This window comes from Ailuropoda melanoleuca, chromosome 2 (genome assembly GCF_002007445.2).
Source record: "Ailuropoda melanoleuca isolate Jingjing chromosome 2, ASM200744v2, whole genome shotgun sequence".
Taxonomy (NCBI): domain Eukaryota; kingdom Metazoa; phylum Chordata; class Mammalia; order Carnivora; family Ursidae; genus Ailuropoda; species Ailuropoda melanoleuca.
The window spans coordinates 105,143,469-105,160,874 of record NC_048219.1 but is presented as its reverse complement, the minus strand read 5'-3'; the positions used below and the strand labels follow the sequence as shown (position 1 = coordinate 105,160,874).

The 17,406-nt window shown below is 48.8% G+C and overlaps 1 protein-coding gene across 1 annotated transcript in view; it reads right to left on the bottom strand.

Moving 5' to 3' along the window:
• The window catches only part of GPR39 (G protein-coupled receptor 39), a 208,519-nt gene extending 192,189 nt beyond the window's left edge, over window positions 1-16,330 (bottom strand). Inside the window, exon 1 of the mRNA XM_002928127.4 lies at window positions 15,058-16,330. Coding sequence (XP_002928173.1) covers window positions 15,058-15,913 — 856 coding nt within the window. The 5' untranslated portion in view covers window positions 15,914-16,330. The remainder of the gene's footprint in view (window positions 1-15,057) is intronic.
• Between the last annotated feature and the right edge of the window lie 1,076 nt (window positions 16,331-17,406).

The window sequence follows — 17,406 nt, the reverse complement described above, 5'->3', positions numbered from 1 at the left end:
AGGATGATGCACCTGTGGGCTTGCAAGAACGAAAGCAAAGTCCTCTCCAGTCCCCAACCAGAATTCTTCCTGCAATAATGACAAGGTCACTGTAAGAAACTCGATTTTATGGAGCTCCTACCTACCTCATGCCAGGCTGTGCCCTGAAGCCTCCACTGATTTCCCACTGAAGCTCAAATCAGCCTCTGAGGTCGGCGTCCGTCCAACATAGAGACGATGGAATTGAAGTTCTGAGTCACTGTGCCCAAGGTCACACACACTTGGAAGTGATGGAAAGGGGATCCGAACATACGCCTTCCGTCATATTCTACAGCATTTCCTTGTAACTCAGGTTATGCTCACGCACCACGTTCAATGTATACTTTCTGCGTCCGTGTGCCACCTTACAGTGCACTGAGAAAGGGCCTCCCGGAACACCCGGTCCTCACCCCCAGAATCTGTAAACGTTCCCTGATAAAGACAAAGGGTCTTGGCACATTTGACTAAGCTAAGCCACAGAGATAATCCTGAACAAACAGAGTGGGCCGTAATGCCTCAGACGGACCCCTAGGAGAGGGAGACACAGAGATTCGACACGCGCAGAGGAGAAGACGACGAGAAGATGGTGCAGGGAGAGATTGGAAGATGCTGGCCCTGGAGACTGGAGTAACGTGGCCACAGCCAAGGAGGCCAGCTGCCACCAAACTGGGGGAGTCAAGGGGGCAGTTCTTCCTCTGAGCCTCCAGCGGTTGTGCATCCTGCTGGCACCTTGACTTCAGCCTGTAAAACCCACTTCAGACTTCCGGCCTCCAGAACTGGGAGAACACACATTTCTGCTGTCTTGAGCCACCAGCTTTGTGGAACTCGTGACAGGAGTCACGGGGAACGAACACACCACTCTTGCCATCATTGCACCACTCAAGACAGAGTGTTTGCACACTCACGGCCTTGTCCTCTGATGGTGAAGGCCTCGCGGGTCCCATTCCCACCACCTGTTCTCTGTACACAGCTCACATCAGGCCCCCCAGAAAAGGCTCAGGGTGCTTGCGACTCCCGCCCTGGAATCACCAGCAGGAGGAGAGACCTGAAGACTGCGCTTTGGAGGGCGGCCTCCTTGCTTCTCACCGTGCTGGGAGAACGACAGGGACTGCCCCAGGGATGGCATCTAGCTGAATAAAAAATCAAAGTTTGAACAGGGTTACAACATGAAACTAAAACACCTGCTCCAGTAAACTCTTCACAAGTGACTTTTTTCTTTCTTAAATAATGTTTTCGATTTCCAGAAGGCAATGACTGCGGCTCATGTACTCCCTATTTTACATGGTAAATACACTTGCCCTCAAGGGTGGGCTTCGACACCTGAAACAAGGAGTCCTGGCTGAAGGTTAGCATCACAGAAAGACCTACGAGGAAAATGCCCGAGGAAGCAAAGGGCACGTGTGACCTGGAGGCACAGCCGGAGACCTTTGTGTTCCAGGCTGAGGTCCAGATAGAAACTGATTTTGTGGTGATGACAAACTACAGTGTAATACCTGTTCAGCGACCCGGGCGAATGAGTCAGGTTCCCAGGCAGGAAACCCGCCTCATGGATTTGGCATTAACCGGCCTCCCAACACAGCCGCGTTTTGGAAGGGAGAGGCCCTGCTGCTGGTCCCTTGTCCCTGTCCCTCCAACTACCTCACACACTAAGATGACCTGACCCCTGTGAAGCATCAGCAAGGACTCAGCAAGGGGCGGGAGAGGATACAGAGGGATAAACCACAAGAACAGAGAACCAAAAAACTCAACAATGATGGCGCCCATCACCACATTTTGCAAGGCCCTGCAGGAGGTCTGTTGTTTCTGTTTCTGGGCTCAGTCACTGGCTTTCCTGTGGGGACCATGCCTCTCCTCACATGGAGTCTTGCTGGCACTGTCCTATTTCGTAGCCTCCCCAGGGAGCACAGCACAACCCAGGCCAGCCCAGGAAGAGTCACCCCTGAGAATCTGACCTTGGCTACAGTGACAACAAAGATGGGAGGATACCTGAAGCTAATCTCACCCTGTCGGTGGAGCAGGCTATCCACAAACTTCTTCCCCTAGATCCCTGAACAGCATGGTTCTTTAGCCTTTCCTCTGGCGCTGTGAGCTACAACTGATGCTTCCAGAAATTATCTTTTTCTTCTGAATACATCAGGATCAGGTTTTGTGGCTTGCAGTCAAAGAACCTTGGTACAGCCACCCAAAAGGTCTCCAGGCCCAGTTTGTTTTTCCAGGCCCCTCCTCCCCAGCTCTCAGTCCTGGCCCCACACTGGCATCACCCACAGAACTGATATAATACAGATGCGCAGAGCCTCATCCCCAAAGATTCTGATGTAAATGGAGAGGGGCATGGTTTAACACTCCACATATGATTCTGTGTAGCAGGGTTGACAACTGCCACCTCTCATATTGCTTCACAGCCAAACCTGTCCATTCACCATCATTAGGACGCATGGTACCAGCACCCCTTCCACTCCTATGCTCCTCACATTGACTCCTCTGCCTGCAACACACACCAGGGCCTCATTAGTCTTCCTGCACTCCTTCCCACCACTCCTCTTCTCTAAAGCCTTCCATGGCTCACCACTGCCTCTAATACCTGGTGTGAATCCTTTACACTAGCCATTGACTTCCTTCTTATTCGACTCCATCTAGCTTCCAATCTAGATTCACTATTTACTGCTCCCCGTTAGGCCCCCGACTCCAATCCAATTGTTCTATTACCTATTGTCTGGACTCACAGAGTCCTGAGTGCAAACAACAAAACCCACTCCAGTTTACTGGAAATGAAGTGATTGGGGGTTTTTTGTGGTTGTTTTTGTGTTTGTTTTTATATAAGCCCGGGGAGGGCCAGAGAATTGGGTACACAACCAAGAATGACATCAGACCATCCCACCAGAATGCCCATGGAGACCCTACCACAGAGGCACTGACAACACCTGGCCTAGGATGCTACCCTTATTTCTTCTGTCTTTGCTCTAAAAGTGACTCTGCTCCCTCTCAATGCCACTTTGTCACGCACTGGCCCTGTTCCCAAGGAGACTCCGTGTGGTTGCTGCTCCCTTCCATCACTCTCTTCCAAATGAGCGTCTCATGCCAACACAGGTGATTGATGCAGCCCAGGCCACATGCTGCACCCTAGCTGCAAGGGATGCTGGGAAAGCAAGTTTCTGACCACTGCCTTTGGGAAGCAGGACCCAAAGAGAGGGAAATCCTCCAAACACAAGAAGGATATTCAAAAGCTGCCAGGTAGCCTAAAAGCAAGACAAACGCACATGAGGCTTGGCATTATGGTTTCTTTCTTCCCCATCCCTCACTGCCCAGAAAATGGCCCCCAGCTAGAACACATCCTCTCTTAAGACACTGCCTTCCTATTTAGGGAAAGAACATGGACTTTGGAGTCAAATCCCGGCTCAAATCTCAATGGGTGATGACTTTGAGCAATCCTGAAAAGTGGATATAATTCTACGCTCATGATGATGGTTTGATACACAGGCTGGCCCCTTGGCTGGCGGGTCCCAGTCCCGGGGCAGCCGTGGCAGCACAATGCTTGAATCTTCAAACCACATGAAGAAGGGGAAGCCTCCCCCCCACATTTGACTGAGATTGAATATTCACTATTCTGCAAATGGAGGCCGGGGTCCAGATTTTTTTAAAAAGTAATGTGGGGGTGCCTGGGTGGTTCAGTTGGTTAAGCATCCAACTCATGATTCCTGCTCGGGTCATGATCTCATGTGTCGTGAGACTGAGCCTCTTGTAGGGCTCCGTGCTCACCAGGGAGTCTGCTTGAGTTTCCCCCTCTTTCCTTCTCCCACTGCCCCTCTCCCTGGTCCTGCTTGTGTTCTCTCTCTCCCCTTCTCTCCCTCTTTAAAACAAATAAATAAATAAGTCTTTTAAAAAATTTTTTTAAATGGTGCAACGTAAGGGGTGCCTGGGTGTTTCAGTCAGTTAAGCTTCCGACTGCTGATCTCAGCTCAGGTCTTAATGTCAGAGTTGTGAGTTCAAGCCCTACATTGGGCTCCACACTGGGCGTGAAGCCAATAAACAAACAAACAAACAATAAAAATAAAAATAAAAATACAGTAATGTGAAGTTTCTTGAGGCCAAGTGTCCTGGAGCAAATTCCTACCTGTTAGAACTACACAGCAAGCTGTTCATAGTTCTTATCACAAACAGTGAGTTTAGCCATTCCCAGCTCATCCTTTTTTGTTCCCTTTGAGTTAAAGAATCCCCTCTGAGTAGATGAGGGCTTCTCATACTTTTAACATGTGTAGCAATCACAGGGTCCTGCTTACAATACGGATCATAATTCAGTCGGTATGGTGTACAGCCCAAAACTCAGTATTTTACAATTTCCCAGTTGATGTCGATGTGGCAAATCCACACACCACACTGTGAATATCAGGGTTGTAGACAACATCTCTGGGGCAAGTGAAGTCCACTTAATTACACTGTGAACAATTCTGGAGCCCAGAACCAGCTTACTTCACAAGCCACCACTACCCTCACCCTTCATCAAGAGTATTTTTACGTTTCCTTCTATAAAGCTCCACATCTATGCCTTGACGCCCCAACTCCAGAAATACCAAGTTCCTTGAAGGGGGAAATCAATGTTGATCTCTGCAGTCCAAATGATACCATGCACATTTTAGGCTTTCATAACTACTTGAGAAATAAACCACCACAATGGAATTCAAAGGTCTCTTGGAGGAACAGACAAAAGTCAGTCCAGGAAGGCCTCCCAGAAGAAGTGGACCTTTCAAGAGATTTAGTAGTGAGGAAACAAACCCCAAAGCCAAGAAGGAAAACAGCCTGCTTCCATAGAAGTTTCCTTTATCCTCTGGAAAACAACCTTCAATCACCAAGGCATCCCATCCGCCTCCCCTGTAGAGACAAACTTGAACTTAAAAAACAGTGACAACCCATCAGCTACCCTTTAAATAAACAAAATATGCAGCTGTCATTTCAACGCGGTATTTAATCCTTCAGAATTGCAGCGTATAAAAAGCAAACCCATAAATTTCCCAGAAAACTTTGTTTCTGCAGAGTTTATCATGTCCTCCAAAGAATAATAATACATAAAGTCAAAGACCAAATGACTTCAGCTCTCCCCAAACATCCCATGTGCAGTGTTTTATTTCTAAGGTAATTTGAATTTTTTTCCTGCCTTCTAGAGAAAGAAGCTGGCTTTTCTCCACAAGTTCAATGAACCTCATCGCTCCCAACTGGGCCTGACTCCCATTTCTGCATGCCTTTGGTTTCATAGACAGTTAGACATTTAACAAGTACAATAGCAATCTGACACTGCAGCCTTGCCCCCGGTCCCCATCTGTCAGATTCTGGTAACGCCACTGCTCTCCAAGTACCCAGCCACCCTTGGGATGTGCAAAGCAGTGTGAGGAGACACCTACAAAGTCACCAGCTCCCAGAACGGCTCTTCCACACGGGAAGTGCAAACAGGAAATTTTGTCAAGTTTTTCAATTGGCAGAAACCCTCATGTCAGAAAACGGTCAAGTTTGTCAGCCCAAGACATCTCTCTTATTCAGACTTGATTTTAGCATAGGGTTTGGCTCCCTCCCCACCTTTTTACACTTGGAGCTGGTAAGGGAGGCTCCAGGAAGCAGCAATGCAGCCCAGACATTCTTCGTGTCACCAAAGATTTATTCAGCACCTACTAAGTGCCAGGCTAGGAGGAAAAAAGAGCTATCAAAAGGATGGTAATTAGAAGATCAATCCATTACCATCTTCCTCTTTGACAACCGAGGTATCCAAGAGTCCAAAAAATCCAGCTGCTGGGACTCAAACCCACACATTCTGAATTCCCCAAATAAGAATCTAAAAATCTAATGAAAAGTCTTTTTTTTAAAGCTTTTATTTATTTATTGGAGAGAGAGAGCGCAGAGCAAGTGAGAGAGAGAGAGGCCAGCAACCACAAGCAGGGGGGAGGGGCAGAGGGAGAGGGAGAAGCAGTCTCCCTGCTGAGCAGGGAGCCCGATGTGGGACTCGATTCCAGGACCCTGGGATCATGACCTGAGCCAAAGGCAGAGGCCCAACTGACTGAGCCACCCAGGTGCCCGTCTAAAGAAAGTTTTATGGTGCCCTGGAGCTTGGTAAACTTCCTATTCATGGAGCACTTCACAGGGCGTCAGTAAATGAGATCAGGGGGTCAGTGAATCAATGAATGGTGGGGCCGGGGGTGCAGTTCTTGGAAGGTGAGACTTATCAGAGATAAGGTTCTAGAGGTTGGGCCTGTCTTGAAAGAAATAACTAAGGCAGGACATATGTTTACCTTGGAGCCCCCTTATCAGAGTTCAGGAAGTATATTGGTTTTCAACTGTTACATAACAAATTAATGCAAACTTAGTGGCTTAAAGCAAATCTATTTATTATCTCACAGTTCTATAGATCAGAACTCCAGCCACAGCATGGCTGGGATCTCTGCTCAGGCTCTAACGTTACTGGTCAGGCTGAGTTCTCTTCTGGGGGTTCTTGCGGGAGATCTGCCTGAGCCCATTTGGGTCCCCCTGACCTTACTGGCTCTTGGCTCCTTTGGGCTACCTACATTCCCTACCAAGGGTCCCCTCAAACTCCAAAGCCAGTGTGGAGAATTTCTTCCTCAACAAACCCCTCCATCAAACCCCTCTGAATCTCTAACTTTCCCTGTCTGACCTCTAGGCCCAGATTTAAAGCGTCATTTAAAGGATTTTCAAGGAAAATCTCCCTATTTTAAGGTCAACTGATTTGGGACCTTAATTACTTCTGCAAAATCCCTTCCTGGTAACACCTCAATTGAGTAAGTAGAGCAGGTGTGCGTACAGCAGAGTCCAGGAATTTCCCAAACCAGCTGTGATTTCTGCCTACCATGGGAAGGGAGAGGAAAAAGGCAGATAAAGCCACAGTAACTTCCCAAGGATCATAGTTTATGTGGTTTCTCTCCTTTCCAGGAGCAGCAGCCAGTCTCAGGGTATTTCAATCCCTGAACCTACAAAGTGCACAGCCACTGCGTCCCCAGCCCCTGAGTAGGGAAGGTTGAAAAAAAGGAGTGTGCAACGTCCTTGGTCTCCTGGAGCTCCAAGAATAGTCGGGGACCACATCTATGCCCCCATCTGAGAGATGACCGAGAGGGCTCCTCATTTGTGGGAAGATCAGCGTAGGAGGCATCACAGAAGAAGAGGGGACTTGCAATTGTCTGTGAGGACAAGCAGGCCACTGCACCAGAGTTCGAGCTACTGCGACCTAGCTCAGCAACCTGGAGCTGCCTCTTGACTTGAGCCGAAGCCAAGCCTGGCAGCTGGGGCCTCTGTGCTGGGCAGTCACGGGGATGAGTGGAGGCAGAGTCAGTCTCTGACCACCGAGGTCTGCGACAGCAGCAACACTTGAACAAACCGAGAACCAGAGGTCTGGCTAATGGCGGGAAGAACTAACTGGCAACAGCTGCTCTACCAGGATTGTGGCCCAATGAAAGGTTTTCTCTTTTTCCATCTGGGAGGGTGTCTAGGCCTATATGTTGACTCCAGCTGCACTGCAGGAAATGTGTCACCCCAGGGGCTGCACCACTGACTTACCTGTACTGCTTTACTCCTTAACATCCTCCAACCGCTTCCAAGGAGGAAGTTCAAGCCCCTTCGCAATGGTCTTCCCTGGAACCGACTGTGCGGTGGCGGATCTGGGCCACCAGGCTGAGCTGGCGATCCAGTAAAGGAAGACACATACAGTTTAGTGGCCCCTTTGCACCCCTTACTACAGCCTAGCTTTCACAACAGTCATCTAGCTGGAGAGGTCAAGCAATCCAGCTTTTGGACTAAAAATGGATCAACCACACCTTCCTACCAGGCAGTTCCTGCGTCTTGTCCCCTTGGAGTGAGAAGCCTCATGGCTCAGACAGGAGGGGGTTGGCTACAAGTGCATGCAATATAAGGGGCAAGAGAACACATACGGGTTGAATATTTTTTAAATATTACCCCCACTGCATCCTCTTCCCATTACCCTGAGCACCCCCCTGTTAACAAGTGGCAAAAGGGCCTGCTAAGAAATTATTGTGAGAGCTGTCTCACTGCATTAACATCTTGTTAAACAGAGCTTAACAAGGACTGTTAAACATCACCCTAATCACTTTCATTTCCTGGTTACTTCTGGCAGGTACATACGGTGAAAGCTGGTACTCAGGGGCTGCTTGACACAGACTATGTCTCTGATCAGGGGAGAGAAAATCCTAAGTGTCCTCCATGGTGGCCTGACTTTCTGGGAGACTGGCAGGAATCAGATTCCTAAAGAGAGCATCTTTAGGTTCAGACTGACCAAAAGGATTGTGAGATATGACACACTTCTATAGGTGCACGTGCCCAAGGCAAAACAGAACATCACTTCCCAACGCCAAGCTGAGACTCATTTGTTTAGTTATTTGGTCCACAAATAGTCATTGAACATCTGCTGTGCGTGGGGACTATCCTGGGATGGAGGTACAGCATTGAGCAAAATCAGGGAGAGCTCCTGCTCTCAAGGAATTAGAAGAAAGACATCAATCAAACAATCTCACAGTTCAACTTGTAAAAGAAAAATTAGGGGAAAAAAAGTAAAGAAGAAAAGAAATCAAAGTAAAATTTTGACTGTCAGTCTTGTTTCAAGGAAGGTTTATCACATCTGGGAGGATGGGCCAGGCTTCCAGGGGGCAGATCTGAAGTTGTCAACTCAGTGAAGGGGCCAGATGAGAGGGCAGGTAGAGCACCGAGTAAGACAGAAAAGTATTTCAGCCAGGACAACCAGTATGCACCACGGCTGGGTAGTAGGAGGGAGCCTGACCCTGAGCCATTGGAGGAACTGAAGGGGGCTCAGTCGGGTGGAGCAATTAAGGGGTGTTGTGGACTGAATCTTGTCCCCTCAAAATACACACGTTGAAGCCCTAATCCCCACTGTGATTATATATGGAAACGGGACCTTCAGGGAGGTAATTAAGTTAAATGAGGTCATCAGGGTGGGGCCTAATCCAACAGGACCTGTGTCTTTATAAGAAGGGATACTAGAGGTCTCTCCGTCTCTGTCTCTGTCTCTCTCCATGCATGCACAAAGAGGAAAAGCGAAGCGAGGACTCAGTGAGAAGGCGGCAACTTGCAAACCAGAGAAGTCTCACCAGAAACCAACCCTACCAGCACCTTGATTTCAGATTTCGAAGCTTCCAGAACAGTAAAAACAGTAACTACCTGCTGTTCAAGCTGCTCAGTCTGTGGTGTTTTGTCATGACAGCCATGCTGACTAAGATTAGGGGAGAACTGCCTTCCATCAAGTTGGAGAAGCAGCTGACCACGAGGGGCCTTATGTTAAGGATGTTGGTCCTTGACTAAGAGCCATGGGAAGCCACTAGGAGGTTCGGATTTCATGGGGCTGGGGTTGAGGGCATCAGTTAGATCCCTGTGGCTGTGGCATGAAGAAGGACAGCTTGGACAAGGGCAGGAGCCGATGAGGCTATTCCTCCAGTGAGGACACATCAAGTCAAGGTCTCTTACCTGGAGAGCACATTTGCTGGAAACAAAGTAGGAAAGGCATTCCAGAAGCTCAAGCTCTTCAAAGGTGCTTGCAGAGAAAGGTGCTCACCAGAGACAGGGCCCAGGTGAGGCCGTACCCTCATCTGTTTACAAGACCTGACGGCAGCAGTGATGACCAGTCTTCCCTCCAGTACTAAGAAGGCAAGGAGTAGAGGTGTCCCAGGGTTGCAGAACGGCAGGAGAGGTGGACAGAAGGAAAAGGCAGCGAGAGATGACAGCGTCACCCCAGTGGCAGATCAGGGGACCTTGTCTAGTGGGGCAGGATGGGGTTGCTGGACTCCTAATTCAATATTCTTCCTCTGTGCTGTCTCCACTCACAAATGATTTTATTCTGAGTGGTTTTAGCATTAATAAGCTGAATACTTTGCTCAGCTGAGGCTTCTGCTGCCTTATTACACTTTGGCAGCCCCCATGAGGCATGCAACTAAGACAGATGAACAGGCAAGCTAATGAATGGGGACTGGGGTTCCAATATCCCCTTCCACGGGAACTATGCATCTCTCCAACAGAGAAATGAAATCTTTGAGACAGCCTGATTATAAAAATAAAGCAGCATTATTATATTTGTCTGCCAGGCTGATCACAGGACACTTGAATTTATGACAGATTTCACAAATAGAAAAATACATATAAAATACTATTTATTACAGCTACATCTACACCAATAAATTCTTTTCCAGAATAGAGGTGGTAACCTGAATACTTGAGGCAAAACGTTTTCCCCGCAATATCCAAACATTTGAGTCAAAATAATATCTTACATTTAAAAAGTCACTAAGTTAATTTTGGTGGTATTTCCTTGCAAGACTGCACTGGCAGTAAAGAAACAGCATTTGATAAGAAATTTAATGACATAAACATGCTTGTAAGACCAGTTTTTAAACTAGTCAAGAAAAAGCAACTACAATTGACCCCTGAACAGCATAGAGGTTAGGCACGCCAACCCTTACACACTCAGAAATCTGCATTCAACTTTTGACTCCCCCAAAACTGAACTACGAATAACCTACTTTGGACCAGAAGACTTACCAAGAACAACCAGATGATTAACTCACATTTTATATGTTATATGGATTATATACTATATTCTTACAATAAAGCAAGCTAGAGAAAAGGAAACACTATTCAGAAAAATCATAAGGAAGAAAAAATACACTTACGGGACTGTACCGTATTTACTGAAAAAAAAATTCACATGGAAGGGATCCACGTCACTCAAACCCTTGCTGTTCAAGGGTCAACTGTATTTAAAATTCGTTTGGCACCTTAGAAGCTTTGTAAGGCCTCCATTTTCATGTAATCAGTTGATATACACTAGGGTATAGGGACTGATTTTTCGATTACTTATATTTTGGGGCTATGGTCTGCACACAAGGGGCAGAATTTCATGAAATCAGAGACCAGGGAGCTAGAGAAACACATGAATCACAAGGGAAGCCACTGACAAAGGAAGGTCTGGCCAAATTAGACCAGTTAATCCTGAAAGAATGGAAAATTGACAAGAACGATGCCAGGAGAGGCACTTCAGTGAGGGTGATTTAAATAGCAAAGAATTCAGAGAAGCCCTTGGGAGAAAACCCTCTGTACCATCTTGCTGAGAAAATCAAACACAAAGGCGATCACGTAATTTTGTCAGAAAAATTATGCCCTCAAAAAAAGCTGCACTTGTGTCATTCTGGAAAAATGATTATGAGAATTAACATATAATTATAAGCTATGTTTCATAAAATAGAAGGCAAATTTCTTTTCATGATTTGCCCTTTTGTTATTCATGATGAAGTCCCAATCAAACCTCTTTGCACATGAAATCTGGGACTCAATTCTAAGGAGCTAACTTTAACAGTTCTTTTTAGGTACTAACTGTCCTCAGATAAAGAGAACCCACTGTCACCATCTCAGCTGCCCCTCCCCACCCCACCCCCCGACTTGCATACCCAGGAGACATGACTGGACCTCTAAAGCTGGGGTCTGAAACCCAGAGGACGCAATTCTCAGCTCGCTCTCTCTGCTTCTCCCTGGACACCCCATACATATCTAAATACACATCAACCTTCTTTTTAGAGCAGGCCATTATAGCAGCAACTCTTCAATCTTTTTTCTGCCCAGATACACACAATGGATGATGTCCATATTCAAGATATTCTCCTATAAGCCACCCAAGTTGACACTGCAATTCCTGCCCTACATTCAACTCCCCCTTCCCTGACTCAGGAGGGCAAATCAGAATGCAAAGGGTGTAATTATTACAGAGTTCTGAGTCTTGTATAATGTTTCTTTAATTTTGTAATTTCACAATTATCTGTAAAACTTTTTCTTTTCACGACTACAGTGGAAAGCCAATCACTGCCTATAGATCTCTAAGAGGTAATTGTAACCTAGTCCCAACCACCTTATGCTCCTGAAAGTTACTAATTAAAACTACACTTCTTTTAAACTTCTCTGATGTCCCACTTTGAGTGGGTGACATTTGACAGCAGGCCAGGTGTGCAACAGACACAAACATGGGAGTCCGAGGACCCAGATGTCACATGCAGCGTGAATAACTCCAAGTGAGGGTCAGAAAGATAAAACGGAAGGTCCGGGAAAACCTTTGGAAGGAAAGGTTTATGTTGCATATCCTTAACATCCAAGGAATAAAGAGCGAAATGCAGTGGTTCCTCTTCTCCGGACCAACAACCTCCGGCATCAGGCAAGTATTACCGTGACCATATTAGCCGTAACCTTGCAAAAGGAAACAAGCCTGGTACCAGTTTCTTACTGAGCTGACAAGAGGCAAGACACACTCACGTTTCCCAGAATGTGCACTTTCACATTATTATTGTTTTTCCCCGCAAACTGCTTGAGAGCCAGGAGGCGTCCCCGCCTCTCTCTCCCTGATCTCCCTGATTTCCCAATTTGTTTGCATGATCCACCCGGCCCAGCACCTCCACCAGACTGACGCATGATAGTAAAAGATGCAGAAAGGGAAATTAATATTTTCTACATAGACTCCCTCATCTTGAGTAGATTTATGAATTTTGCTTCTGTTGTGCAGAAGTTAGCATTTTTAACAAGGAGGGGGGAAAAACCTTAATTGTTTTCTTATTGCCGCAAGAGCTCCAAAGACATCTTGTGCTATGTCGTCATTTACATTTCACATTAAATGCAAAATATGTTTGAAAGGAGCAAATATTTGTTTTAATTTGATACATCTGTTAACTGAAATGCTAAAAAGACAGCTAATCACTATACTAAATTCAGCGATTTGTAAACAACTTATATATTCAGTTGTTCTGGGTTAAAAGTGCCCCAAAGCCCAAGTTTTATGAAACCCACCAAGTAAATTGCATTGTATTAATCTGATGGAGGCAGGCCATGATTTCTTCCTCTTCACTCCATTAATTTATTTCCTAACTTGAGTTAATTAGTGAAGTTCCTATTTTTAAAAGCTCTTTGAAATTCACTGGGAGAGGGGGACATTTGCAAGAACTGATTTGAAAACTCACTGCAGAGGAAATGAGCTAAAATACAAATGGTAAATTCCCCTAAGACATTATCGCACATGGAGCACCTGATTGCCAGTCAACAATCTTCATGCCTGGGAAAGCAGTGGGCGATTAATATATAGTTGTTATAAGAAAGAAGGAGAGAACTAGAAGGAAAGAATGAGAGCAGCAGGGAGAACAAACTCATTCCAGGCAATTGCTAACTGGATGAGATGATCCCCAAGGTCCTATTCATCTCTAAGTAAAAGTCTGTGGCATTCCAATTGGATGCTACAAAATGAAGACTGACTGCAACTTGGAACAATACCCACTGGGGGAAATAAAAAAAAAAAATACCCACTATTCAGAGAAATAATAATAATAATAAAAAACCTACAGAGATTGGTCCAACAGAGAACAAAGATAAATCAATTATTTTTCCTTGGTCAAATGAAACCTTAATTCCTAAATTAGAGGGGGAGAGAGTACACTGTGCTCAAAAAAAAGGCAGGGGGAGGGAGGAGGGATTCACTCACACTAAAGTATAAATTACTGCTCAAAGTTTAAGATGTGCCTAAGGGTATATGGGGGAGGAGAGAACTGGCCTTTCAGTGGATGTTCAAGCCAATCTCCTATCCACTTCTTCCTGGACTACTCTGGGCAACAGGAGGTGGGTGAGAGAGAGGGAGTTGGGTTGGGTGCCCTTCCCAAGTCCCCCGGATGTCGACACCTGCTAGACTCCCTACGCCAACTTCCACAAAAGCTGGCCCGAGGAGGCAGAAACACCACCCACCTAATCTAGGTAGCACCTTCCTTGTCAAGTCCTGTTTTGTTTCATTTTCCCTTCAACAAGAGCCACCAGGAGCCTCTCATCTCCTGGCCCTGAGAAGCAAGGTCAGAGTGTGGGAACTGTACTTATTTGAACTAGATCTTCTCTTCTCTAAGCCTCAAATTCCTCTTCTATGAAATGGAAGTTATTAACCACCTAGCACAGCCCCAATGCCGAGTAGGCATCCAGAAATTGCAAACCCTCTCATTTCACACAGGCCCCAAAAGGTCAAGTCAGCTGTGCGGTCACAGCAGAAGCCAGGGGCAGAGCTGGGACAAGACCAGGTTCTTTCCACCCCTCTTCAAGTGCCTTCAAATTTTTCTTCATGTCAGTCCCCTGGCCCTGAAAGCTGTTACTCAGGTTTCTCACACCAAAACAAACAGCACCATGATTTCTTCCTTTTCCTGATGCCACACTGGAAAGGGCCTTGTGGACCGTGGGCTCCTTCTTCCCTGACACACAGAAAGACCTGACTTTAAATATTTGCACCAGGAGAGTCTGGCAAACAAACAGCTTTCTCTGCACGGAATTGAGTATGTTGGATGATCAATCAAGTCCCAGGAATCTGGGACACCAGATTGTCTGGATCAAATAGGCGGGCAGTCCCTGCCATGTTTCCGGTTCCAATAAGGAACAGAGCCACCACAGCGGAAACTCAAGCTCTACCCTGAGGAGTGCATGTCTGAGAGCTCCAGTTTCTTAAGACTTGGGTAGGTCACTGCTGGGGGGGGGGGGGGNCCTTGCTTCTCCCAAGGAGAAAAATGGGAACAAAATCGAATTGCCAGAGGAAGGTTCTCCAGGGTAAAGACGGGCTGGAGAAGAATGTTCCCTTTGATCTCCACAGAACTTGGTCCTTCTCAGAGGACTTTCACCTCCCCCCTTCCCCCCGCCTAATCCGACCCTCACATTTCTCAGTATATTGAACTCCGTTTTACTCAAGATATTTTGAACTTGCCAGAGTCACAGCGCTGTTGTTCTGGAACGCACCCAGACGCTGACTCCCAGTCTAGTGCTCTTCTCACTGTAACCCAGGTTCCCAAAGCACAGAAAAGCAACATTCAGATCAATGCTCCTCAGTCTCGGCAAAGGAAGCGTACACCTTTAGGGCAAGACTGTGGTTAGGCGGCGCGTAGGCGGTGGCGCGGTGGCGCGGTGGGGGAGGGGGAGCCGGCGGGGTGGGGGAGGGGAAGCCAGCCCCGAGGAGGCCCTCCACCCGGGACTCACTCAGGAAGATAATGGTCTGCCTCCTAGCTGTCCTGCTCTCCTCGCTCTCTGACTTCTTCAGCTGCGGCTGCCTTCCCTTCCCGGCCAGCGTGCCCTGGCCGCTTCTCAGGAGCACCTGCATCATGTTCCAGCACATGAAGGCCACGGAGACCAGGACCAGGAGGTAGAGAATGAAGGCGCTGAAGATGCTGGACTGGAACACGGTCCAGCGGCTGGAAAGGTTGGTACAGATGGACATGTTGGAGGTCTCGGGCTGCTCGTGGTGGCGCGTTTGGGAGCGGTTGCAGGAGAGCCCCCGGTGGTTGGGCACGTTCACCAGGGGGTACTCAACTCCCATGGCAAAAAGCAAAGGCAACGCCACCAGGGCCGAGGTGACCCAGACAAAGCCGATCAGCAGCTTCACCTGGCAGGGCCCCGACACGGCCTTATACCTGAAGGGGTGGCAGATGGCGACATAGCGCTCAAAGCTGAGCGTCAGCACATGCAGCAGCGTGGCGTAGCTGCAGGCCTCGAAGAGGAAGGTGTGAATCTTACAGGACAGGGCATAGCTGGGCGTGGTCAGGGGGTTCCAGATGATGCTGTAGAACTCCATGGGCATGCCAATGAGGAAGACCAAGATGTCCGAGCAAGCCAGGCTCACCATGTGATCCGTCACCTCCTTCTGCAAGTAGCCTTTCTTCTGCAGCACCTGGGTGACCCGAATGGTGACGCTGTTCCCCAGAATGCCCACCACGAAGATGGCCAGGTACACCAGGATGAGGGTGATTTTGATCCAGGTGGCCACCTCGAACTCGGGGACATGGGTGTGATCGATGACAGAGAAGCACTCACTGCTGGGTGCCCGGTGGGAAGCCATGAGGATGAAAGCCACGCCACCAGGTCCCAAGACCTTTTCAACTTCCCGTCCTCCTCCCAGCAGAGCCCAGAGTTCGGGGCTGCAACTCACCAAGGTGGGCCCGGGGCGTTCTGGCTCGCAGTCACCTGGAAAAAGTAACTTAGTATTTCTGGTGCTTTCATGGAAACTTCCTGGAGTAGCCCAACCTAGCAGGGGCCTGGGAGGCGCCTGGGGGTGGAGTTTGGGGTGTGTGTGTAGGCGTGAGGCGGGGAGAGAGTGGAGGAAGGAGGTTCTAATCTCCCCGCGCAGGGAGTGACTCCTGCAGCACCCCCTCCCTCCTAGCACCGGTCCTTCTCCTCCTAGCCCCCAGCGCTCCCTGCCGGGCAGCCCTCCGCCCACCCTCACGGCTGCCTGCCACTTGCGGGCCCCTACCCACTCTCCCGAAGCGCCCTCTCCAGAGCTGCCAGGGGCCGACGGTCAGAGATTAATCATTAACCTGGGCTCGGCGGCCCCCGCGGCCGACCCAGTCCAGCCGCGGGGTTTGACTCAGCACGCAGGCACGGTCCCGAAATCAGATCTGGGCGGCGGAGCACCGGGCAACGGGCGGCCCCACCTCCCCCGCCGCCCACGCGGCCACGGCCAAGCCGGCGGTGACCGCCTGTCCCCAGTAGCATTCCGGGGTGGCGCGGCCCGGGGGAAGCTGGAGTGCGCTTCCCGACTCGCATGCACTCCAGGGCCGAGGCTGGGAAAGACGAACTTGCCCTCCCCTGCCGTGGTGTGCCCTCAAACTCTGTGCCACTGTCAGCATGGGGGCGGCTGGACCTGGGTGCCAGCCTCACGGCCAGCCGGTTGGCCCCGCCGCCCTGGGGGAGCGAGCAAGCGCTCGCCTCCTTGGTGCCCTGCCTTCCGATAATCGGGGTGTTTCCAGTGCACCGCTGGGCTGTGTGCTGCCTCACTAAGTCAGCCCCCAAGCAACCTAGTAGCAGCCCCATAAAAGCCCTGCCTTTCTCCAAAGCCTTCCTTGTTCTACAGACGGCCCTGCCCCGCTTTGCTGGGGAGGGAGGGGAGGAGCGCGGCTCTCTTCTCTCGGTTGCGCTCCTTGGCGCAGGCCCTTCTCCCCACGGCGGACGCAGGAGTCTTTAACTGGGGATAAGTGTATGGATAAGGACGTCACACTCCTCCAGGTTGCCCCTGATGGGAGACACGTCCTTTCGCAGGGAGCTGCGGCCAGGACGTCAAGGCCATCCCAACAGGACACAGCGTAAAAATGGCATTAAGGATCAGGACATTTTCCCTCTCTCCAGAGAGATGAAAACTTCTAATGGGCCCATTTCAGCTTCTAATTCCAAAACCATAGATAATGCAGGCGGAGCAGGAGAAGGCTGTCCACTGTGGAGTGGTTAGCACCTACAAGCCCCCCACCCCCAACAGTGATGGCCAGAAATTCCTCCCGGCATCCCAAATGCCCTTTGGGGGAACAAAATCGCCCCAGGTGGAAAACCACCACCTTGAAG